The sequence below is a fragment of the Mytilus californianus genome, unplaced genomic scaffold, assembly GCF_021869535.1.
Source record: "Mytilus californianus isolate M0D057914Y unplaced genomic scaffold, xbMytCali1.0.p SCAF_5, whole genome shotgun sequence".
Lineage (NCBI taxonomy): Eukaryota > Metazoa > Mollusca > Bivalvia > Mytilida > Mytilidae > Mytilus > Mytilus californianus.
In genome coordinates, this window is record NW_026262701.1 from 68,084,448 (window position 1) to 68,111,592 (window position 27,145).

Here is a 27,145-nt window from a genome sequence, read left to right on the forward strand (position 1 = left end):
TGTTAAAAAAATTCCATTTATTAGAATAGTTCAATGATCCAAAATGTAATAACAATTTTGCATAACATGCAACTGATGAAAATCACAGATCCATTGTAAAAATAAACATCACAAAACATTATCACAACAACTTTGTTATAAATAAAACTTAACAAAATACTATGATAGTGGACGTTAAAAGTGAAATAATACTAAATAAAAGTTCCTGCCAATTCTAATACTTGCTAAAAATGAATAAAATACAATGCAGAAAATTTCTTACCATTAAGTGTGATTGCTACGTTGCTCAGAATTTTGCTACCAAAATAATTTTCTACAACTTTGTCTGTTGTCCATACATAAAGAAAATAAAAGAAGAATGTGTCCATGGGACACAGATGCCCCTGTTTGTAATTATACATCAAATTCAGCATTTTTTTCTTTTATAAAGGGACATAACTCGAGAACATTGAAACTTGACACCCTCAAATTCAAACTTGATCTGTATTTGGTGGTGATAAGCTTTGTGTATAAGTTTCATAATATTTGGTAGAGTCAATGTAAAGTTAGATTGCTGAAACAGCAAATTTGCCAGTTTTTCCATTTATAAAGGGACATAACTCAAGATGTTAAAGTGACACCACCAAAATTTGAGCTTGACCATTGTGTATAAGTTTCATAACATTTGGTTAAGGCAAACTAAAGTTAGAGATCGGAAACTAATCTTGGGACGTATGAAAGGACAAGGGTAAACCTTAATGCTGCCCCACTTGGCGGGGGCATAATAAAAACACATTTTTCTTGAAAACTTCTATACAAATTTTCAACACTTATGATTTAAAATAAGATGTGGTATGATTTCCAATGAAACAGTTGTCTACTCCAGCCAAAGAATGAGGTTCCAAATGATGTTGGTCAGACTGTTGTAACTGATAGAATAAGCACCACTCTTGCAGACCAGAACATTTCTACAGTCCTAAATGTCCATCTGACAAATCTGTTAGTAGTGATGTTGATTTTTATTACTACATTTTAAATAAGCCTTAAATTGGGTATCCTCAGTTTCTCTGTTCACGATAAAATGTCTCAACATCATGTAAATCTGCTTAAAAATTTGTATTTGATTCCTTTCAAGTGTATGCTAAATACCAGATATATGAAATGTGGTCATGATTTTAATTTGGTAAAAATACTGTACTTCTCCAATGTTTCAAAATTTGTTTGGTCTGGCTGAATTTGGCAAAACATGCACTTGAGACTAATACAAAAACATCATCATGGAAATGACTGTCAAACCTTTATTTTTCAATGTGTGAATTAGAATCTTTATCTGTTTGATGCTTAAATCTAAATCAAAATGTACCAGTAAACTTGCCACTTACTACAAATTCCATCCAAGTGAACCCTTATCGTGCAGATATACAAATAAGCAAATGCGATTTGGAAATGGTAGTAAAACTCAGAAGAAATTAATACCTTAAGTTTTCCTTTATAACATCCACAAAGATCTGGCCTAAGTCATAAAAATTTTGAGTACAATTTTCGAACTCATACTTAGAAACCAACCAATCAAAATACTGGATTTAGTGTTTCCAGCACAAATTTAGTCCTCTTGAGTGCCAAGTATAGTTATATGCCCGAAACTCTTTAACAGCCTTACAACTCGAAGATTAACTTTGCATGAGGGAGATGCAATCTAAATATTAGTACCAACACAAAGCTTATTAAGTAATTCTTAGATTACACAAAGCTTATTAAGTAATTCTTAGATTAGAGAATTATTTCATACCAATCAAAATCTACAAAAAGGATGTATTAAAATGAAATGGAATGGAATGTCAACCCACAAAAATGCTAAATACTAAATTGATAACAATAATTAAAAACAAAATACATACTATATTGTAAAAAGCACTTTATATTATACAAATGGTGCAACATTGTTAAAATGGACGGATGTAGATAAAAATTAGGTAACGGACTAAAATCCTGTTTAGAATTTTACCTTTAGACCTCACAAAATTATTTATTTTGTTTTACTCTTATTTAATACACACATTTTATTTTCATGTAAAAATCTAACTCTTTATGTCTATTAATATTCTATATATTAATATCAAACCAGGACATAATAGAATCAAGTATATATGCCTTTATGTTTTGTGTCCAGCACAACTAAAGCACTTTCTTTGGTTTCAAAATAGAAACATATACTTTTCCATCTGTTCTCTGAAAAGATGGCTGTTCTTCTTAAGCAAACTTTTAACTCCCAAGTTTCAAATGAAAAAGGCCCTATTACACATTTTTTTTTAGTAAAAAGAATAGTTGTTTTTTTATTTAAACTAGTTTTTGGACCTGCAAAAATATAAAGCACATGCCAGTCAAAATAAATAACATGTAAGTCTAGACAAACAACACCTCTTATCACAGTCTCATGTACATATTTATTTGGTACTTGCATGTGCTAAATATTTACACCTCACAACTTTGTGTCAAAATAGGCAATTTTTTTAATATTTGGGAGTAAAATCAAATTTATGCTATCTTTTGATTGCAAAATTTTTAGAGAAAATTCATATTTCAAATTCCTTACAGTTTGAAGTTTGCACATACTTATCAACTATCTTTATGAAATAACCACCTTATCTTGTTATAATTTGATTGTCAGTCCAAATAGGGCTTAGCACACCTCCTCCTTTTCAGCACTTTCTCATTCACACAATAAATTACACATATGTCATATATTTTAATAAAAATTTGCCAGACATAGCATACATCTTTTACTGCATAAATTCTAACATTCTAATAATGGCAAGGGAAATTAGTACCATACTTCATATGAAATACTCTGCGCTTAAAAAAGTAGTCGGAAATACAACAGAAAATTAAATTCTGATTTTTAAAGTGGACTTTTTTCTTAGTAACTACACATTTTTCAAAAAAGGATTTTTTAAAGGTCCTACAATGATGCAAACAAGTGCAGTGAAATAATTCAAATTAAGCTTAAATTGACTTGAAAGTGCAAATTAGAGTTGAAGAAAAGTACATAACTATACTAAAGTAGATAAAAATTAAATGGAAACATGGATCAACATGTCTGCTAATACTCTAGCACACAACACATTTCAATAATTTGAAAAGGCATGCAAACAATTTGGTCCCAAAATTTAAAAATTAAAAAAAAATCACTTTACATTAGCTACAGTTCAGTATCCAACCCACTCATTTCTGGCACCTGAGAAAGTTTCTGTGAAGAAGTCAAATTATTGTTATTAAAATAATCTGGATATCTTGCTGTTAGGTAAGTATCATCTGACCTTAGTGAACTAGGAGGTCTATATGACATATTGTCTGCTGAACTTGCAGTCAAAGGACCTAAGTCTAATCGTGGCACTTCTGGTGGGGGCGATTCTAATTTTGGCAGATCTCTATGCTGCCTGAGTTTTAACACAACTGGAGTTACAGGCATACCGTTAGTATAATCCAAACTACCATCTGGATTATATTTGGCATTGGGATTTACAGTTAATAATGTTGTAGCATTCAAATTTTCATCTGTATTCTTTGACTTTGATTTTTTACGTTTTGGTTTTTTACTTCTTCGTAAAGAGTCTTGAGAAATAATTCCAGAATCTGGACTATCGGAGCCCTTTGCAATATTCCTCTGTGATGAATTCCTAAATGCTAATGGCTTCTGTCGAGGTTTAGTTTCGTGTAATGATTCTGCAGAATCAGAATTATATTCCTGTGATGCACCAACAGCTGTCACAGGAACAAGTGGGGGTGGCGATACTTTTATTGGACTATGAATTGGTAATTCCAATTCAACATTCTGAGCAGTTGTATAGAATTGAGGATTACCTGTAAAAAAAATAAGAAAAATTTAGGAATTTTTCATTTAAGATTTCAACATTAATGTTTGATGAACTGAATACATATAAGTGCAACTGATAACATTAGACATTTAACGGTTTTTTATCAAAATCTTAAATTGACAAATTAATCAGTAAACTTTGAATTAAGCAACAAATTCTATCTGTTAAATTGTTTACTATAAAAAGATGATACTGTTTATGTTTAAACTATATTAAATATCAAACTGTTGATAAAACTGAAAACAACTATTCATTTCCATATAACTGGTTTCATTTGACATTATAAGGAATTTGAAATGTATTAAAGAGACTGAGCCTTTTTTGCATTTGTGAACATCAGATCGTATAAAGAAATTAAAATGAATAGTGACATTACCAATTGTAGAAATTTTTCTGTCAGTCTCATCATCTGAACTTCTGTGTGTTGGTGCTTTGTAGGATTTTTTCTTTTTTCTTTTAATCTTTTTAACTGTGACTTCATTGTCAATATGAGCATGTGGCTTTTTTCTTAAACTACCGTCTCTGTAAATTTTTTCTGCCTGCAAATATTTGAAATGGAAATATTGAGCATGACCACAAATATAACTAATATCTAAAAGCTAAATTCTAGAAGAAAAAAAGAAAATAGAAATTAATGGGACATCGATATTTTTCTTCATCCAATGGGGCATAATCAAACCAGGTTTAGTAAAGATGATGTTTATGACTAAAAATATATTGTTGGAAAACCAAAATTATGTTGGAATATGTAATGCCACAACTACTGAAAAAAATATCCTTCTGTCAATGGTGAAATCAAGAATATAACAAAGCATTTCTATATCATATTTGAATACTGAAAATGATTATCTCAGAACAAGCATACCCACCATAGATAACACAAATTCCAAAGTTCCTCTGTGCATATGCACATAGACATAAGATTAATTGGGAACTATATTTCAGTGTGGATAAATTCAGTAGCTAATCTGGTAACTTCCTGTCTGGGAGGTCTGTGCCTTAGGAAATAATTGGAACAATAGTTCCAATCTTTCACAAAAACAATTAATATAAAAGAGTTACAAAAGGTAAATGTCATAATTTAAAAAGAACAAATAAAACTGTGAGCTACTGCTCAATAATGATTTAAGAATTTGGTAAACAGGAAGTTGATAAGTGATGAATCTGACAACACATCTCACTGAAAAGCATGTTCACATGAAGCCTGATAAAAAATTTCACGAAGCTCTCATTTGTAGTTCCCCAGAAAAAGATAAAAATTCATACAAGGTAATTATGTGATAGAATATATAAGTATTCTATAAACACCAAGGTGAGGATTGGTGAATCTGTAACTGCTTAACACAGTATAGCATGTTTACATGATGACTGATAACAAATTTCGCGAAACTCTGATATAAAGTTCCTGAGAAAAATGCAACAGAATTTCACAGGACAGAAAGAGGTAAAAAAGTATACACCCCTCCTTTGGAGCTGGGGTATAATTCTGAGATAGAGGATATAATAAACCATATATTCATCATAACTTAGTAAACAGGAACAACTATCTATACAGAGTGTTAAACATTGATTTTTACAGCTATAACTTTGGAGACTTTTCACATACATTATTATTGTTTTCATTCTGTCTCATTGGACTGGTTGTAGGTGGTGGGGTCTCTCCAGAGGTTTCTCCTTCCTCTCTGTGTTTATATTCTTTTTCTTCTTTGAATGAACCTTTTCTATAATAAAAATGTTTCCTTATACAAAAAATCCTCTAATATAACACGATAACTAGTCATTTTTTTAAATAGCAAGTGGTAAGTTATATATATGATTGTGTTTGACTTTTAATAAAAAGTAATCTATTTGACCATATGCTAATATTATTCTATATATATCAGGAAGTAATCACATCAACTAAAAGTCTTACCTGTACGGTCTATTATTTTTATGATGTAACTACCATAAAATAATTTTCCAAGTAAATTATCAAGACAAAACAGTCTGTACTTTGCCTCCATCTTAATATATTTTAGCATCCCTTTCCTTGTGCTACTTTTGTGTACCTACTATGGTATATATTTTTACTTCATTCCAGTGTCAATTTCGAGAAAAAGTAATGGATATTTGAATTTTTTTATTTCTGATTATTTATCAATTTTCATTCTGACATTAATTAAATGGACTAACTATACTTAAGTGCTTTCTAGTTACATGCAGCCTTAGCCACTAGTAGTTCTTTTAAAATGCATTTACATACTTGACAATTTTTCTTGAGCCTCTTGGTCCTACTCTGTTCATCTGAAAACAGATATAAAGTATTACTCAAGGAACTAAAGCATTGTTTCTAATTATTTAGTTGACAACATTCAATAGTAAGAATTTTGTACCAATTAAATTCACTTTAATTATATCTAAATTACAACTACATATACTTGTATTAATCTCTTTTGCTTACATAACATGTCAAACTTTACATCTATCGAAATCTGAAGATTTGCAAATTAATTAAACAGAGGCTAACAGATTCCATAATGGATAAACAAACATTACAATATAAGTTATAACAAATACCAGCAATTATCAAGTCCCTAACTTGAGAGTGAGGCTCATATAATTGTAGCATGTTATTTGTGACTTGAATCTCCATCCTTTCCTAGTTTTAATAACATACTTATAAATTGTAAAGGTTCAAAGAGTCAATGATACATGCAGATATGGAGAAACAGTTTTTAAAAAAAGTCGAGTACATAATCTATTGCAACTAACAACATGACAAAAAGTTAAATAACAAAAATACCGAACTCCAAGGAAAATTCAAAACGGAAAGTCCCCCATGAAATGGCAAAATTAAAAGCTAAAACGCATCAAACTAATGGAAAACAACTGTCATATTCCTGACTTGGTACAGGAATTTCCTTATGTAGAAAAAGGTGGATTAAACTTGGTTTTATAGCTAGCTAAACCTAATCTGTACAACTACATATTGGGCTCCAGTAGTGTACCCCAATTAGGTCACAAGATCAGGCCACCAGGGTCCTTTTTAAGCAAATAAACAGTTTTGAATATTTTTTAAGGTCACAGGTCCTTCTTAATGAGACATCAGGTCGAAAAAGTGGCCTGCCAAGCCCCTGAAGGTCAGAGGTTGGATTTGACCATGTTGGAGCCACATATTAAATCAAATCTATCAATCTTTTTGTAATGAACATGACTATTTTCTTTTTTTAGTTATAAATATATAAAGCCTAATATTGATTCACTTATAGGGTCTTTGCATCGGCACTAAACACATTTATTTAAAAACCAGTTGTTGGCATGACACGGGTTATGTTCTTCTCATATATGTTATGATGGTATGATACTAAACCCCTAACGGGAAGGATTGTGCCTGATATTCATATGATGAAGACATAATCTTTCAATCAGTTTAATTGAAGTCTGGAGCTGGCATGTCAGTTAACTGCTAGTAGTCTGTTGTTATTTATGTATTATTGTCATTTTGTTTTTTTTCTTTGGTTACATCTTCTGACATCAGACTCAGACTTCTCTTGAACTGAATTTTAATGTGCGTATTGTTATGCGTTTACTTTTCTACATTGGCTAGAGGTATAGGGGTAGGGTTGAGATCTCATAAACATGTTTAACCCCGCCGCATTTTTGCGCCTGTCCCAAGTCAGGAGCCTCTAGCCTTTGTCAGTCTTGTATTATTTTTAATTTTAGTTTCTTGTGTACAATTTGGAGTTTAGTATGGCGTTCATTATCACTGAACTAGTATATATATTTGTTTAGGGGCCAGCTGAAGGACGCCTCCGGGTGCGGGAATTTCTCGCTGCATTGAAGACCTGTTGGTGACCTTCTGCTGTTGTCTGTTCTATGGTCGGGTTGTTGTCTCTTTGACACATTCCCCATTTCCATTCTCAATTTTACATATATTATTGATTTTTTCATATCCATTACATTTTGTTCCCAGAAAAGGTAAATTTGAACTTTTACTCACAAATACTACATTAAGACATCAACATTTACACATGATAAAACTATGGGTTTTAAAATGTACAATAATGCTTTAATATGTAAAGAAAACATCATTACCCTTACCATGCTTACAGGAACTCGCTTGCGTCTACCAGTAGACACAGGTGGTTTCACTGCTTCAACCTCTTTTTCTCTCTGTTTTACAATGTAATCATAAGTTGTCATCTTATTGTACACTGTAAAATTCAGAAAGAAAAAAATTTTAAAAATGTCATTTGTTGTACAAAAACAGTGTTTAAACCAAATTATGATGTGCTTCAAATGTTCAGAATTACAAAATAACTCACATTTATGGTCTTAATTCAAAGATAGAAAATTGAATAAACAAAATTTAACACTAGTCAACAGTATAAATATGTAGGATTTCTTCATACGTAACAATCATAATAAAATAAAATGCTCCGCAGGGCGCAGCTTGATACGACCGCAGAGGTCGAACCCTGAACAGTTGGGGCAAGTATGGACACAACATTCAAGCTTGATACAGCTCTGAATTTGGATTGTGATTAAATATTTGACACAGCATAGGTTTCTGACACAGAATGAATGTGGTCTAAGAACTTAAAAATTTTTAAATTGGACATTCACCTATTATGGTCCAATATCCAAAATCTAAATACATGGTTAGATTCGGCATATCAAAGAACCCCAAGAATTCAATTTTAATGAAATCAAACAAAGTTTAATTTTGGACCCTTTTGACCTCAATGTGGACAAAGTTGATAATGGGGCCCAAAAATCAAAAATCTAAATACATGGTTATTTCAGCATATCAAAGAACCCCATATATTCAATTTTTGTTGAAATCAAACAAAGTTTAATTTTGGACCCCGATTTGGACCAACTTGAAAACTGGGCCCATAATCAAAAATCTAAATACATATTTAGATTCAGCATATCAAAGAACCCTAAGAATTCAATTTTTGTTAAAATCAAACTAAGTTTAATTTTGGACCCTTTGGACCTTAATGTAGACCAATTTGAAAACGGAACCAAAAAATTAAGAATCTAAATACACGGTTAGATTTGGCATATCAAAGAACCCCAATAATTCAATTTTTGATGAAATCAAACAAAGTTTAATTTTGGACCCTTTGGACCTCAATGTGGACCAATTTAAAAACGGGGCCCAAAATCCAAAAACTTAATACACGGTTAGAATCAGCATATTAAAGAACCCCAAGAATTCAAGAATAAAACCCCATTGAAATTGGTCAAGAAATAAGCAATTTATACGAAGTATCTTCTTTTGCACAATACTGTGCAATTGAATATTTCTTGCTATTGCGCAATACTGTACAATTGACAATTTCTTGCTATTGCGCAATATTGTGCTATTGGATATTTCTTGCTATTGCACAATACTGTGCAACTGAAGATTTCTTGCTATTGCGCAATACTGTGCAATTGAAGATTTCTTGCTATTGTGCAATTCTGTGCAATTGAAAATTTCTTGCTATTGCACAATACTTATTATATAATAATTTACACATCCTGTTTGGTGTGTATCTCCTACCATATCATTATTATTTGCTTTTAAATATAAAACAGAAATAACCAACTTAAAATGGAAAATTTTCAAAGAAAAAAAAAAGGAAAAAAAAAAAATCCCCCTCCCCAAAATTTTTTGAACCCCCTTATGATTCATCACCCCCAAACTCAATCCCAGCCTTCCCTTTGTGGTATGGTACCTTGCAGTACAATTTCAGAGAGATCCATACACTTGAACACAAGTTATTGTCTGGAAACTAGAAAAATGCTTATTTTTGGCCCCTTATTCCTAAACATTTTGGGCAATTACCCCCAAACTCAATTCCAGCTTTCCCTTTGTGATATGGAACCTTGTAGTGCAATTTCAGAAAGATCCATACACTTACACACAAGTTATTATCATAAAACTAGAAAAATGCTTGTTTTTTGCCCCTTTTTTGGCCCCTAATTCCTAATATTTTGAGGCAATTACCCCCAAAATCGATCCCAGCATTCCCTGTGTGATATGGAACATTGTGGTACAATTTCAGAGAGATCCATACACTTGAACACAAGTTATTGTCTGGAAACTAGAAAAATTTGTAAGGGTTCCGCGGAATCCAGTGTCTCGCCTACTTTTGCTGTTAATCGCAGGCTCAACAAAAATGAGGAAAAAATCAATAAAAATATTCCTTAAGATACTATCTTTTGATTGTAAGAAGCTTCTGTCAAAGTTTGGTATAAATCCAGGATAATTTATGAATCTAATAAATGTTTTAATAAAATGCTCCGCTGGGGCGCAGCTTGATACGACCGCAGAGGTCGAACCTTGAACAGTTGGGGCAAGTATGGACACAACATTCAAGCTTGATACAGCACTGAATTTGGATTGTAATTAATATTTGACACAGCATAGGTTTCTGACACAGAATGAAAGTGGTCTAAGAACTTAAAATTTTTTTAATTTTCCTATTCAAACCATATCATTATTATTTGCTTTTATAATGGGAAATTTTAAAATGGAAAATAAAAGGAAAAACAAATCCCCCCCCCAAATTTTTTGAACCCCTTTATGATTCATCACCCCAAAATTCAATCCCAGCCTTCCCTTTGTGGTATGGTACCTTGCAGTACAATTTCAGAGAGATCCATACTCTTGAACACAAGTTATTGTCTGGAAACTAGAAAAATGCTTGTTTTTTGGCCCTTTTTGGCCCCAAATTCCTAAACGTTCAGGGCAATTACCCCCAAACTCAAACCCAGCTTTCCCTTTGTGATATGGAACCTTGTAGTACAATTTCATAAAGATCCATACACTTACACACAAGTTATTGTCCTGAAACTAGAAACATGCTTGTTTTTTTGCCCTTTTATGGCCCCTAATTCCTAAAATTTTGAGGGAATTATCCCCCAAAATCAATCCCAGCCTTCCCTTTATGGTATGGTACCTTGCAGTACAATTTCAGAGAGATCCATACACTTGAACACAAGTTATTGTCTGGAAACTAGAAAAATGCTTATTTTTTGCCCCTTTTTGGCCCCTTATTCCTAAACTTTTTGGGCAATTACCCCAAAACTCAAACCCAGCTTTCCCTTTGTGATATGGAACCTTGTAGTACAATTTCATAAAGATCCATACACTTACACACAAGTTATTGTCTGGAAACTAGAAAAATGCTTGTTTTTTGCCCCTTTTTGGCCCCTAATTCATAAAATATGGAGGCAATTAACCCCCAAAATCAATCCCAGCATTCCCTTTGTGATATGGAACCTTGTGGTACAATGTCAGAGAGATCCATACACTTACACACAAGTTATTGTCATGAAACTAGAAAAATGCTTGTTTTTTGCCCCTTTTTGGCCCCTAATTCCTAAAATTTGGAGGCAATTACCCCCAAAATCAATCCCAGCATTCCCTTTGTGATATGGAACCTTGTGGTACAATGTCAGAGATATCCATACACTTACACACAAGTTATGTCTGGAAGTTACAAATTTTTTTTGCGGTCGTATAAAAACTTTAACTGCAGACTGTATTTAATGTTAACTGGAAGAAAAACTAAGTCCATTACTAGGTAAAATACGGATAAACAGGTAAAAAATTTTAACAAATTTACTTCTGGATACTATATTATGATCATAAACAAGCTTCTGTCCAAGTTTGGTACAAATCCAGGATAGTTTAAGAAAGTTATTAAAATTTTAAAAACTTCAACCACAGAGTGAATGTATTGTTCCTGGCAGAAAAACTAAGTCCATTTATAAGTAAAATACGGAAAAATGAAATTTTTTTTTTTAGCAAATTTACTTCTGGATACTATATTATGATCATAAACAAGCTTCTGTCCAAGTTTGGTACAAATCCAGGATAGTTTAAGAAAGTTATTAAAATTTTAAAAACTTTACCCACAGAGTGAATGTATTGTTTCCTGGCAGAAAAACTAAGTCCATTTATAAGTAAAATACGGAAAAACAGGAATTTTATTTTTACAAAATTTACTTCTGGATACTATCTTATGATCATAAACAAGCTTCTGTCCAAGTTTGGTACAAATCCAGGATAGTTTAAGAAAGTTATTAAAATTTCAAAAACTTTAACCACAGAGTGAATATTTGTGGACGCCGCCGCCGCCGCCGACGGAATGTAGGATCGCTATGTCTCGCTTTTTCGACTAAAGTCGAAGGCTCGACAAAAATGCTTATTTTTGGCCCCTTATTCCTAAACGTTTTGGGCAATTACCCCCAAACTCAATTCCAGCTTTCCCTTTGTGATATGCTATGGAACCTTGTAGTACAATTTCAGAAAGATCCATACACTTACACACAAGTTATTGTCATGAAACTAGAAAAATGCTTGTGTTTTGCCCCTTTTTTGGCCCCTAATTCCTAATATTTTGAGGCAATTACCCCCAAAATCAATCCCAGCATTCCCTGTGTGATATGGAACCTTGTGGTACAATTTCAGAGAGATCCATACACTAACACACAAGTTATGTCTGGAAGTTACAAAAATGCTTATTTTTGGCCCCTTTTTGGCCCCTAATTCCTTAACTGTTGGTACCATAAACCCCAAAATCAATCCCAACCTTCCTTTTGTGGTATTGAACCTTATGGTAAAATTTCATTGAGATCCATTCACTTAAACTAGAGTTAGAGTGCGAAAACCAATGTGTCTTCAGACGATGCCGGACGACGACGACCCCAACGTCATACCAATATACGACCGCAAAAATTGTTTGCGGTCGTATAAAAATTGAAGGTAAATAGAAGTCAAAGTTACTTTTGATATGTAGTGGAACTGTTAAATAAACAGTTTCTTATTAAAGATGTAGAAAAAAAGTTTCAGTTCATGATCAAACCCAATCTAATTAAAATATCTGCACCCACTCATTTTTTTAATGCTTGGTCAATAAAACACAAACTTACTTAGATAACAATGGAAGGCAAAAAGATGAATGAGTAATGCTAAAGATAGTAAGAGCAGTATTGCTGTTATTCCCAACAGTGCTAACCATCCTGCTTTCTCTTTTATTGGTATGTGCATAATCTTAAACTCTGTAAGTAAAAAAAATATAATTAAATATGATTTGTTATCTAGAAAAGCTACAAAAGAGAATTTTCAGAGAAGCTTTTTCTTTATTTGCAAAAATCTGGTAAAAACTAAAATAAGCAAATTCAATACTTGGAGACTGCCAATGAAATTGGTACTTTTATAAGATTAAGTCTTATTTATTATGATGTATCTAGCAAATTAAACTTTTCAGTCAATCATATCTTACCAGCAAGCTAGGTTTGGCCTATTTTAAGCCCTTATTTGGTCCTAAAGATTAGGGCTAAAAATGTGGCAAAAAATATATGAAGAGCCCTTTTTTGTTAAAAAAAAAGAAGTAAATATTATTTATGTAAATTTGTTGTCTGAGGTTTTGCAGAGGTGTGGTTGATATTTTTATAAATAATTGACATGTTGTTTTTTTGTGTCCTTTTTGGTCATATAGCTCTTCATTTGTTTCCGTTTTCATTCATCCTTGGCTTTCAAATATTAGGATTTGAGTGTTCCTGATGAAGGTAAATCCAGAAAAGTGCTTCAGACTCATGAAATATATAAAGTATTGTTTTATTTTTTTTTAATATTTGAGCAAAGGTTTATCAATAAATCAAAATGTGATAAAAAGCATGTAATGAATGTGTTACTGGTAAATGATATGGACTTTTATGGGGTTTGCTCATTGTTGAAGGCCATACAGTGACCTATAGTTATACACTTCTATGTCATTTGGTCTCTGGTGGAGAGTTGTCTCATTGGCAATCATACCACATTTTTTTTAATTTTTATATCATGAACATTCTCATATCTTACTATCTTACTGAAACTTGTATTTGACATTTCAATGAATATTGGATAACACTATCGTTTTTGTGAATAAAATTAAAACAAAGAATATGTCTAACATTAACTAATATATTGCATATACAGAAAAAACATAAAATTATATTTTTGAATTTTCATATTTTTAATCATATTCAAGAGGATTCCAATTTATAGCAAATTTGCTAAAATAAAGTTTTCAAGAAAATATCCCGAAAACATTATAATCTTAAGCATACAATTAGAAAACAGTTTAGGTTGTTTGATTAATACAATCAATAATAAACTATATAGTTTACCTGGTGATGCTGATGTCAAATTTGGATCTGAAAATAAATTAAAATCAATATTTCTACTTGAGTATAATGAGATAAACAAAGTTTCTCAAACTTCCGACAATTAATAGTTTTACCAATCAATACAGATGAAATTAGTTTCGAGATCTAGATATATTTAAAACAATAGGATCGATTCTACTATTAACCTTAAAATACTTCAATCAAATGTTTAGATTCTTAAAGCCTTTTTAAATAGGTTGTCAGTTTAATTGGTTCTACTTTTTTGTTAACCTAAATGGAGTGAATAAATGGAGACATTGTGTATACATGAAGTTATACCAAAAACAGACATCTGAAGGTCAATATATAAACTTTAATGAACCAAATGTCAAACCTGAATTTCCTAGTCCAAAGTTTTATCATTCTTTACTTTGGATTATCTGAAGTTTATTTAAAATTTAGAAAAAAATATTTTACAAATATCCTTTCCATCATCAGATTGGGGTACATATCAAACCAACAACATATTCAAACAAGAACACATTACAATGTACCTAAATGTATTCAAATCAGTTTATTTATTTTTGTTGTTGTTTATGAATTGGATTTGGATTTGTCACAAGTACCAATTATGTTTACTTATATAACAATAAAGACTTATTATAAAAATATTTATTCCTGTATACTTACTTAATTGCAACATTTCTCTGTAATCTGTACAATATAAAGGCAACATAAATCAATCATTTATATAAAACATTCAATGAAATGGTTGAAATAAGTAAACTGTATAAGAGCCTGGCTTACTTTTTACCACAAAAAACGAAATCAGTATATTCCTTATTTTATACAACAAAATGATTCTTTTTCTTTTATTGAAAGGAAAAATCAATGAATAATGATAACACAGTGGTACAAACCCATCAAGATAATCTAAAGGATTAGTTTTTTATGGTAATTATATTGATGCTTGATTACCTTAATAATGTACATGATGAGTGCCACATGTGCAGGATCACTTATTCCGGAGCACCTGAAATCACACTCAGTTATTGATGGGGTTCATGTTGCTCAGTCGTTAGTTTTCTATGTTGTGGTTTGTATATATACTGTTGTTTTTCTTTTGATTGTTTTTGTTTTTTTGCCATGCCATTGTCGGTATGTTTTAGACTAGAGTTTAAATGTATATCCCTTTGGTATCTTTTGCCTCTCTTTTTTATTAGAATTAAAGAAATAGCATATGGAAAATATCTTCTGTAGAATATTTCCTGTTTGGTTTATTTTCATTTTCTTACTTGTTTATGTATTTTTTCATTAACTTTTATATTTAGAAAATAAGGAATATTTTTTTACCTATATAAGGCAGTAGTATTTCTCCATCATCTTCATCTGTAAAGTATGCAATAAACTCTACCATACAAACAAGGAAAACAAGTAACACACCTATAATCCCAGTAACAAGTACAGCGAGAAACCAACTGAAAAAAAATATCAAAATGTATCTGTTTGTCACTATGTGGTCATCAACAATTTTGGCTGTGTCCCTTAATTTTAGGGCAGCTTTCCCCATTTTTGAAAGAGGGAAGCAATTTCCCTTCTTTCCCCCTTGCTACTATACCATTGTAACATTATATTCTTGCTAAGAAACAGATGCAATTTATTCTTAAACATTGTTATTATAATGTAGATATAAATCAATAAATCTGCAAATGTTGCAATCTTCCAGATGAAAGCTGTATATACATAAAGATATTTAATACATGTAATTAAATTTATGATTTTTCTTTTTCAATTTTAGTATACTTACTTATAATTACGTCCACCAACACAGTTATTTAACCATTTGCAATGATGGTCAAAGTTCGTCACACACTTATTACATGCACTGCAATGTTTAGATTTAGCACCTCTGAAAATAATATTATTTCAAACATTATAATGGCCTGTCATATATGATGCTATAAAAATCAAATTTATTACAAAATCCTGCTCTTGGTAGTCAAAAAGACCAACTAAATCTAATAATGAATCTATTCATGTAAAATATAGTTTTGACAAAATAAAAGACTTCAAAAGATACACAAACACACAATTACAAAGCTATCCACATGTTATAAATACAAAGAGATAACTATAGCATGTCAACACAGATGTTATGAGTTTAAAACATGTATATGCCAGGTGTCTTTATTGACTATTATTGTCAGTTATCCTACCGAAGGCCACAGTATAGCCTAGCATCCTGAAAGAGCTGTTTAACATCAACAATCCATCAATATAAATACAAAAGAACGATTACAAATATAAATCTATCTTCAATGCACAAAAGAATAATATTAACTTACACGTCAACTTCACAAATATAACAATGCATGTTTTCTATAACATGTTTATGTTTCCGTCTGTCAAATTTGGCTTGCTGTTTACTGTTTTTTTGTATAACTGCTACATCAGCAGGGTTGATAGTACTGGCTACAATATGTGACACTGCATGTGCAACTAAAGCAATCCCAGTCACCTGTTCATTGCTAAGGAAAATTGTGAATCTGACCCTACTTCTATATATAATGCAAAGATTATTCTTACTGGCACTTGTAATGTGTGTAGACAGATAGCCTTTGACTTATTAAATAACTTATATATTGGCAATATAAGCCTCTAAAGGCTGGCTGATATATTATACTATTGCTGATGTATTAAAGTGTGATTGTGATGTTATATTATGTATATTGTATCAGGATGCACTTTTACAGTTTCTACAGATATATAAACATCAAATTCATGACATTGGTTTAGTCAAACAATAAAATTTGTTTCTTTTTAGGTTGTAAACTTGTTAATTGTTAATCATTATTGTCAGTAACATATAATCATGATAATAGCAACAAATTAATTACAAATATAAAGTGACATCCCAGTTTTACAACCTCTTTTTTGTAATTTAGTGAGCTACAGCTTCTGCATTAGTCCTTATGATTTACTAATCTAATTCAATTTTTCGATTGGCTACTGACTGTCATAAAATCCACATTTGCAATGCCAAACTAGCTGTTTGACTTCGACTGAGCCACCAAATTGGATTCCTGAAACTCAAAATATTCAATTTATCACGATGTGATTCAAGAAAGAATAATATCTAAATCAGAAATAAAAAAACATGAACCTACGACCACAAATAATTTGAGTTAACAAGGATACAATATATCCTGCTGGGTGCCAGTTTGTTGGTAATGCTGGAACCATAGTGGTGAAATATACTACAGTATAATAAAAGACAGCAAACCATGCAACAAACTGAAGAGGATGGAAAGGACAACTCCAGCCATTCACTCTGAAATGGTGATGATATTCTGTTTCTGGATGAGGCATCTTGCCTTTCTGTAATCTGTAAAAAAAATCAATATTTAATTATAACTTTCTTTAATAAATAATTGTTCATATCATTTTAATACCTTATTTTGCAGCTGCCATATCAGTTCTCTATTATCATCATAGGTTTAAAAAGCCATCATGCATGACCATAGTGAATAGTTTTTTTAAGTTACTTTCAGCTTCTTAAAAACATTTCTGTTAAATCAGCAAAGTAGGTAGGATGGGATGAAGAGAAGAAAATATGACAGACACTAAAAAGAAAAAGTTTATGTAAGATAGGGAAAAGAATTAAATGTCTTGAAATAGGCCACCTACAAAGCCCTCAAAGAGTTATTGCAAGGTTTCTTTAACATGCAAGAGCAAACTCCAAACTTGAGTCATCATATATAATCACCCAATTTCAACAAGACTGCAAATATACATCCTGAATAGCCAAACTGACACCCCTCTTTTAGAGATTTTTACTGCCAGATGGTAGAAATTCTGCTGGTGATCATATTGAGGGTATCACCAGCCCAATAGTCAGCACTTTTGTGTTGACATGAATTATCACTGATATGGTCATAATAATAAATTAACTGTTTACAAAACTTTGAATTTTTCAAAATTACTAAGGATGTTCTACCCCAGGAATAGATTACCTTAGCTGTATTTGGCAAGGCCTTTCGGAATTGTTAATCCTCATTACTCTTCAACTTCTTACTTTATTTGGTCTTTTTTTTTTCCTTTTTTTATTTGAACCTCACTGATCATACTAGTCTTTTGTAGATGAAAGGCGTGTTTGGCGTACAAAATTTTAATCCTGGTATCTATGATGAGTTTGTTTATCTTAATACCCCAGTCAACCCTTGAGGTTTTCATTATTTAAAGTGTGAGGAAAGATTTAAATATCTTTTTAATTTTTTCTGCTCTTCTCGACTTGGTATTTACATAAATTTTACATACATTGAAGTGACACATCATGTTATTTACATGTCCTTAATTACAATTTAAATGACTTATAGATAAGAAACTAACCTGCAAGTGTTACTGTGATAAACAACACCCAGTAAGTTACAACTAAATGATTTTAAGATACTTTCCAAACATTGTTACACTTTTACAAATTAGAATAAAATATCTTGTAACCATCTGCTGTACCTTAAAAACAATTTTCCAGGTGAATAACAATATTACAAGACAGTGAAGAAGGATCAATAAATTTTTTTTTCATATAATATATTGTGAGAAGATGTTGATCTTGAGTTAATCAGGGCAGTATCTCGATGATTGGTAAACACAGATTATACTGTAAACAAATGGGCTAATGATCTCTGAGTGTATTGATTTTTTTCCTGTATATATAAATGTTTCCATGTCAAATGGAATAAGTAGGTCACTTTAAGCCTAGAAGATATTTTTATGAGTTCTTTTAAAGATGTAAAAAATTCAGAGTTATTTTGAAGGAAATCTTCAATTCTTAATTCTTACAAGTTCTGTGCCAGTCTGTGGATTCATTTATATTACATCTTGTTTTTACATGTACCGGACTGTTAAGACCATATAGGTATTTTTTCAACAAGAGTGCACACGCTGAAATGTCTCGCCTTCTTTACTAATCATTGATATTATGTTGATAGTCCTAAATATAAAGCTTTATTACAACTGTCACATAAACTTAACATTAACCAAGTAAACTAAACATTGACCAATGAACCATGAAAATGAGGTCAAGGTCAGATGAACCATGCTAGGCAGGCATGTACAGCTAACAATTCTTCCATACAACAAATATAGTTGACCTATTGCTTATAGTTTAAGAAAAACAGACGAAAACACAAAAACTTAACACTGAGCAATGAACCTTGAAAATGAGGTCAAGGTCAAATAAAACCTGCGTGACTGACATATAGATCATAAAATATTTCCATACACCAAATATAGTTGAACTATTGCATATAGTATTAGAAAAAAAGACCAAAACTCAAAAACTTAACTTTGACCACTGAACCATGAAAATGAGGTCAAGGTCAGATGACACCTGCCAGCTAGACATGTACACCTTACAATCATTCCATACACCAAATATAGCTGACCTATTGCATGCAGTATTAGAAAAAAAGACAAAAACTCAAAAACTTAACTTTGACCACTGAACCATGAAAATGAGGTCAAGGTCAGATGACACCTGCCAGCTAGACATGTACACCTTACAATCATTCCATACACCAAATATAGCTGACCTATTGCATGCAGTATTAGAAAAAAAGACCAAAACTCAAAAACTTAACTTTGACCACTGAACCATGAAAATGAGGTCAAGGTCAGATGACACCTGCCAGCTAGACATGTACACCTTACAATCATTCCATACACCAAATATAGTAGACCTATTGCATACAGTATAAGAAAAACAGACCAAAACACAAAAACTTAACTATAACCACTGAACCATGAAAATGAGGTCAAGGTCAGATGACACCTGCCAGTTGGACATGTACACCTTACAGTCCTTCCATACACCGAATATACTAGACCTATTGCTTATAGTATCTGAGATATGGACTTGACCACGAAAACTTAACCTTGTTCACTGATCCATGAAATGAGGTCGAGGTCAAGTGAAAACTGTCTGACGGGCATGAGGACCTTGCAAGGTACGCACATACCAAATATAGTTATCCTATTACTTATAATAAGAGAGAATTTAACATTACAAAAAATCTGAACTTTTTTTTCAAGTAGTCACTGAACCATGAAAATGAGGTCAAGGACATTGGACATGTGACTGACGGAAACTTCGTAACATGAGGCATCCATATACAAAGTATGAAGCATCCAGGTCTTCCATCTTCTAAAATATAAAGCTTTTAAGAAGTTAGCTAACGCCGCCGCCGCCGCCGCCGCCGTAGCCGCCGCCGCCGCCGCCGCCGGATCGCTATCCCTAAGTCGAGCTTTCTGCGACAAAAGTCGCAGGCTCGACAATAAAAGTAGAGAACTTTCTTTGAACCAAAATAGGCACAATTTACTAAACTAAAATCCTACATCTAATTCTTTGACACATTTGTCTGAACATTAGTGTATCTATTATTTTGCCTTCAGTATAGTCAATTAAAAGCGCCTTTATCCTGTAAAATTTTTCGACCGTAAGTAAAACCACAGGCGTTCAGGGCATTTTTCCCTGTTTTTAGATAGTTATTTTTAGAAAAAACAATTTCTACTAATTTCGTCTGATTTTCACTTAATTGATGTGTTGTTGCTCCCGCTCAAATGTTCTAACAATAGCAGTAGTTTATACGTGCTGCCCCTATAAGATAATTGATGTTTTCTTGATTTTCCACATAAGAATAGAATGAGAGCACGTATAAACAACTGTTATTGTAAGATTGTATAATTAGGATCAAGAAAACATCAAATAACTAAATTAAAGAAATTTTAATTAAATAAAATACAAATTTAAGCACCAATAAAATGCTTCGCTGAGCGCAGCTGGATACTGTTGCAGAGGTCCAACCCTGAACAGTTGGGGTGAAAATGGACACAATATTCGCGCTTGATACAGGTCTGAATTTGGATTGTAATTAAATATTTGACACATAATAGGTTTCTGACACTGAATAACTGTAGTCAAAGAACTTAGAATTGGTTATATGATTTGAATTTATATTCAATTTTTTGCTTTTGTGCAATACACTATGCAAAAAAAAAAAAATATTTGAAGAAATTTTCTTTTTAATCTCGGAAATCTGAAATGAAAAAAAAAATTGCCCCCCACAATTTCTTTTTTACCCCCCTCCCCTAATTCCTAAACGGTTTGAGCCATAACCCCCCAAAGCCAATCCTAACCATCCCTTTGTGGTATGGAAACTTGTGGTATAATTTCAGAGAGATCCATACACTTAAACACAAGTTATTGTCTGGAAGTTACAAAAATGCTTATTTTGGCCCCTTTTTGGCTCATAATTCCTTAACTGTTGGTACCATAACCCCCAAAATCAATCCCAACCTTTCTTTTGTGGTATTGAACCTTATGGTAAAATTTCATAGAGATCCATTCACTTAAACTAAAGTTATTGTGCGAAAACCAATGTGTCTTAGGACGACGACTACGATGACGACGCCAACGTCGACTCATACCAATATACAACCGCAACATATTTTTTTGGCTCGTATAAAAAGGAATAAGAAAAAAAGGCTTTAATGCTCTCACTGCCTGAGTGTAAAACAACTGACTTCTTGTTTAACAGTCCTTGAGTTAGTTTTCCCAAGTTGACATGTTGTGTTTCGAAAGGAAAAGTCCATAATGCTTCAAATAAAATTTTACTTTGAGTAGCAGAATTCACACTTTATTTCCTTAATCATGTAACAATGATTACCATATGTCAGATTAAATATGTCAAAGTTTCATTTTTAAAAATTCTTAATTTATGACACCTTGAAGGATCATACCTTAAGTAATTTACAGTAAAAGTACTCTTCAACATTCAATGTATTAATTATACAAATATGGTCATGACTATACGTGTATGATCCAAAAACTCATATGGTCAGGAGCACATAAATTAACTTTCTTATATCAGTATTGTTGAACAAATCTTAATATATCATATGGTAAAAAGAATGTACAATGTATACCCGTAAATAAGAAATATGACCTTTATTTTTATTAACAGTTCTTTTTATGAGGAAATATAAGAATAAATTACAATTTTCCACCACATATAATGAAAACATGCCAAGAAGTAGTCAATGTCCCCTGAATGTACATGTACTTCACACATGGGCCAATTTCAAAAAGTCTTTGAATCTCTACTCTACAAAATTCACAGTATCACAGCTTTACATGTGTACTTGGGGTGTTCTTACAACATACATGTTTCTGGCTTATTTTACAATCAAAGAACAAAATTATAAGTGCCCAAAAATAGCTCAGAACCTGGATTTTTTCCTATAGATTTTGGCAAATTAAGAGTACTTCTACAAAATAAAACATTATTGGATTTATTTTGTACAAAACAGAATGAAACAAGTTACTTTACAAATGGCAAAATATCAATGTTCTAAAAAAAAACAATATTGTAACACCTCAAGTAAACAAGCACTTCTACACAATCTTACTAAGATAATATGACAAAATGGAGTGACAAATGGTTATTTTAAAAAGTTCTATCCAGAAAAATTCGTAAGGGTTCCGTGGAACCCAGTGTCTCGCCTACTTTTTCTGTTAATTGCAGGCTCAACAAAAATGAGAAAGTAAATCAATAAAAATATTCCTCTTGATACTATCTTTTGATTGTAAGAAGCTTCTGTCCAAGTTTGGTAAAAATCCAGGATAGTTTATGAATCTAATAAATGTTTAAAAACTTTAACTGCAGACTGAATGTAATGTTAACTGGAAGAAAACAAAATTTCCTTCTAGATACTAGCATTTGATCATAAACAAGCTTCTGTCCAAGTTTGGTACAAATCCAAAATAGTATAAGAAAGTTATCAAAATTTTAAAAACTTTAACCACAGAGTGAATGTGTTGTTTCCTGGCAGAAAATCTAAGTCCATTTAAAAGTAAAATAAGAAAAAATGGATTTATTTTTTTACAAAATTTACTTCTAGATACTATCTTATGATCATAAACAAGCTTCTGTCCAAGTTTGGTACAAACCCAGGATAGTTTAAGAAAGTTATTAAAATTTTAAAAACTTTAACCACAGAGTGAATGTAATATTTCCGGGCAGAAAAACTAAGTCCATTTATAAGTAAAATACGGAAAAAATGGAATTTTATTTTTACAAAATTTACTTCTGGATACTATCTTATGATCATAAACAAGCTTCTGTCCAAGTTTGGTAGAAATCCAGGATAGTTTAAGAAAGTTATTAAAATTTCAAAAACTTTAACCACAGAGTGAATATTTGTGGACGCCGCCGCCCACGACGATGACGGAATGTAGGATCGCTATGTCTCGCTTTTTGACTAAAGTCAAAGGCTCGACAAAAATGTAAACATATGAATATCACAAAATCATGTAACCCAAAAAAATCATAACTACACATGTACCATTTGATGTGTCTCATTATGGAACAGGCACAGGAAGAAAAGGACATATGAGTGATAATTGACTTTGGTTTCACAATTGAGGAAAGAGAAGAAAACAAAGCAAACTTAATGTCCATACAACTAAGAGCAGTCTGTTATTAAAATGTTGACACATTTGTTGCACTTTATAAAATGATGGTCAGATAACAAATAGCTTATGCTACATTTTGTTGTTGTACATATGTATATAGTTCAGATTTAGCTCAGTATAAAAATAAATAAAATCGAAAAAAATCTAACAAGTGCCAAATATTAGGAAACCCTTTGGATCTCAATGTGTACCAATTTAAAAACGGGGCCCAAAATCCAAATACACAGTTAGAATAGCATCTTAAAGAAGCCCAAGAATTCAAGACTCAAAATCAATCCCAACCTTCCTTTTGTGGTATGAAACCTTGTGATTCAATTTCATAGAGACCCATTCTCTTATACTCAAGTTATTGTCTGGAAACCAAATATCTTCAGACGATGACGATGACGACAACAACAACGCTATACCATTATACAACCACAAAAATGTTGTGGTCGTATAAAAATCATGTATCTAGACTAAAGTATCAATCAGTACACATCCGACATCCAATGGATTTAGTGAGAGTGCAATGCCAAAATATAGGAATTGACAGTATGTACATATGATATGTGTATAGCAATAATATATAGTTGGGTTTTAATTTATTGGTAAGAAAATCAATATTTATACAGATAAAAACAATATTCAAAGATCTATCTAATGACAGTGTTAAATTGGTAACCTTTTCGAATAAGTCTATTTAGAGGATAGATAAGTTTAATTGGATCTGGCCCAATCACATCTAAATTTACAGGCTTGATAAACATCACCATAAGTCTTAATTTAACTTATATGTACATGTGTATATACTGACATGCATTTACAATGTAAAGAACAAATTTTTAAGGTACAGTATGCAATGTATAAGAATAAAGCATCTATTACATGTAATCAACTTAGACTAATTTTTAAGACAAGTTGGACCAGTTTAAAAGACTACTCAGACCAGTTTGAAAGATTAATAAGACCAGTTTGAAAGACAACTCTGTCCAGTTTGAAATAAATTCATTACAACTCGGGACCCAATTTGAAAGACAACTCAGACCACTTTAAAGGCAGTGTTTTTAAATACAGAAAAGTTTGAAGACTACTAGGATCACTTATTTACAACTAGGAGGTGATTTACTATATATGAAAGACTTAAACATATATATCTGTTTTAAATGTTCATTGCAAGTTAAGATATTGGCAAGATTTGTCTTTAAAATTGATAAGAAGTGTCTTTAAATGATTCTGACCAGTGTTTCTAGTAAACTAGTCTACATTTTGTAAGTTATCTTTCAAACTGGTCCGAGTTTTCTTTTAATTGGTCAAAGTTGTCTTTGATTCAAGTCGTCCTAATTCCGAAAATACAATTCTTTTATTCCGAGACTGTTTTAAGGTAGATTAACTGTATACTGCCATATACGATTGTAAAATAGCAGTACTCAATTGGTTTTATTTTTGCATAAATCTTTAAATTTTGAGACAGAAAAGTAAAAATCAGCGATTTATTGCATTATTAAGACTGTTTTTACAGATACAAAATATGTGATTGTTCAATTCAATTTTTTCGACTTAGCCATATGAGGGGAATTAACTCTTACATAAAAAATTTAATAAAAAAAAAAGAAATGTTAATGAATTTTTTGGTTTTTTTTACTTGTAGCAAGAAAACAAGCTAAGTTTAGTGACACCATTCCCCCCCCCCCCCCCCCCCTCCTCCCTTTATCTGTAACAGCCTATTATAAAACCTATCTTCTCATATTTTTTTTTCAAAATTCTATCTCATAGATTTCTTCCTTATATGTATACTCAAAAAGTGTTTTTTCATGAAAAATATAGATGCAAAATTAAGCTTGAAAAATTGATTTGCATGCCACAGTTACCAATACTTTTTTATATTTTTTAAAAAAGCACATGGTCAAACCTTCATTTTTGCAAAGTATAAAAAAATATATAGTGGTGATACACATTAATTTATCAAAAATTTCCTACATGTTCCTGTTCAATGGATCTCTCCTTTTTGTGAATATACAAATGTGAAATATGGTGCTTGGACAACTGTTCTCATGAAAGGAGCTATATCTTCATCTTTACCCAAAAGATATCATGTATTTGTCTCTTATATTTATAAACTCATGATAATAAAGTGATTATTCCAAGACTGACACTTGAGTCTAAGTTGAGTCTTGACACATATTTTAAAACTTTTTTATACTAAAAAATTTTAAATCTAAAAGAACACTTTTATACAGTATCAATATGGGAAATAAATTTTAAAATTTATATATACATGTATATAATGTACGTATAAATTTAAAATCTAGGAGGATACATTGTACTTTCAACAGTAAAAGTTAAGCAGGAACAGGAACATATAAATTGACTGTATATATACTGTTCCCAGGCGGGAAAAATCTAGAGGATACATGTACTTTATCAAGTTTATACAGTACACGATGCAGTCCGGTAAATCCGCCCACATAAGGCTTTGATCGTAAATATTTCTGCTTAATTTTATACAAATTGAATCATATTTAATATAAATCAATTTACTGACAAATCAACTTTGAGTAGTTTATCTATTTCCCCAAAAATATCTGAAATAAATTTTAAAATCAACAAAACAAGTGGGTCAACTGTGTTTTTATCGGAAATGTGTTTGTCCAGTAAATCTGCCCATGCGCAGTTTATATGTATGGAGGGCCAGTTTATCGCAAATTTATGAAAGGAAAAGATGATCTATTTATTAATAGACCACTTATAAAGGTATTCCTAATAATTCAAAATAATTTTTTTAGTCAGAGTTTTGTAAGCAATAATATGATTATCGTTAGCTTGAGGAACTGTATTATATATATCACACTATAGATATTTTCGTAATAAAAGATTTTTCTTTAAAATTTGACATGCAGTGATGATAAGTACTGTTTCTATGAATAAAATAGCAGACGAAATATTCACAGAAGTGACAATTATGGAAGTAAATAGGAGTTGGCGGGTTTACTGGACATGCGGAATTACCGGACACTACTGTAGGTTTAATAAGCGGGAATAAGCTTAAAATCTAAAAGAATACTTTATACAGTATAAGTTAAGCGGGAAGTAACCTGTCTCTCCTTTTTTATCTGTCTATATACATACATACATACAAAAAATTGTTTTTGGCAGAGCACTGTTCAGTAGCCACTTTATATACAATGTCAGTTTATAATCATCTCCTTGTATGCTCTATATCCGAGTTAAGAGTTTTAATAGTCTGATTCTGTGTGTACGCAGTTTATAACATAGACTTGCCGAAATATTACGGATATTGATAATGTCCTCCTTCTTGAATAATGCATAGAAGTGGCTACATTCGATCACAAGCTGTACACTATATTTTGTTTATTTCAATATTTGAGAAAGTGTTTTATTCAAATTATTGTACACTCCTTCTCTTTTCAAATCATAAACATGGCTTCGCAAGTTATCATAATTAGACTCTTTATATTAACGTCCATGAAAAGATCTTGATGGTATACTTACACTGACAAATTACATATTCTTAAAAAAAATCCTCTTCAGGTTACCATTTCGAAAATTTGACAGGTCGCCATTTTGATTCCAAGGTGATATGTCAACTATATTTTTGATATTCGTACGCAACTCTTATAATGTC

General features: G+C 31.6%; 1 protein-coding gene across 1 annotated transcript; it reads right to left on the reverse strand.

The window, feature by feature from the left end:
- Window positions 1–27,145, reverse strand: LOC127701288 (palmitoyltransferase ZDHHC1-like). Its single transcript, XM_052205155.1, has 13 exons — window positions 27,013–27,145; window positions 17,184–17,370; window positions 16,331–16,503; window positions 15,793–15,894; window positions 15,339–15,463; window positions 14,676–14,699; window positions 14,007–14,033; window positions 12,768–12,896; window positions 7,935–8,047; window positions 6,097–6,137; window positions 5,461–5,575; window positions 4,231–4,393; window positions 1–3,840 (listed from the first exon to the last, which is right to left on the reverse strand). The coding sequence occupies exons 2-13, from the start codon at window positions 17,352–17,354 to the stop codon at window positions 3,179–3,181; spliced, it is 1,845 nt and encodes a 614-aa protein (XP_052061115.1). The 5' UTR covers window positions 17,355–17,370; window positions 27,013–27,145; the 3' UTR covers window positions 1–3,178.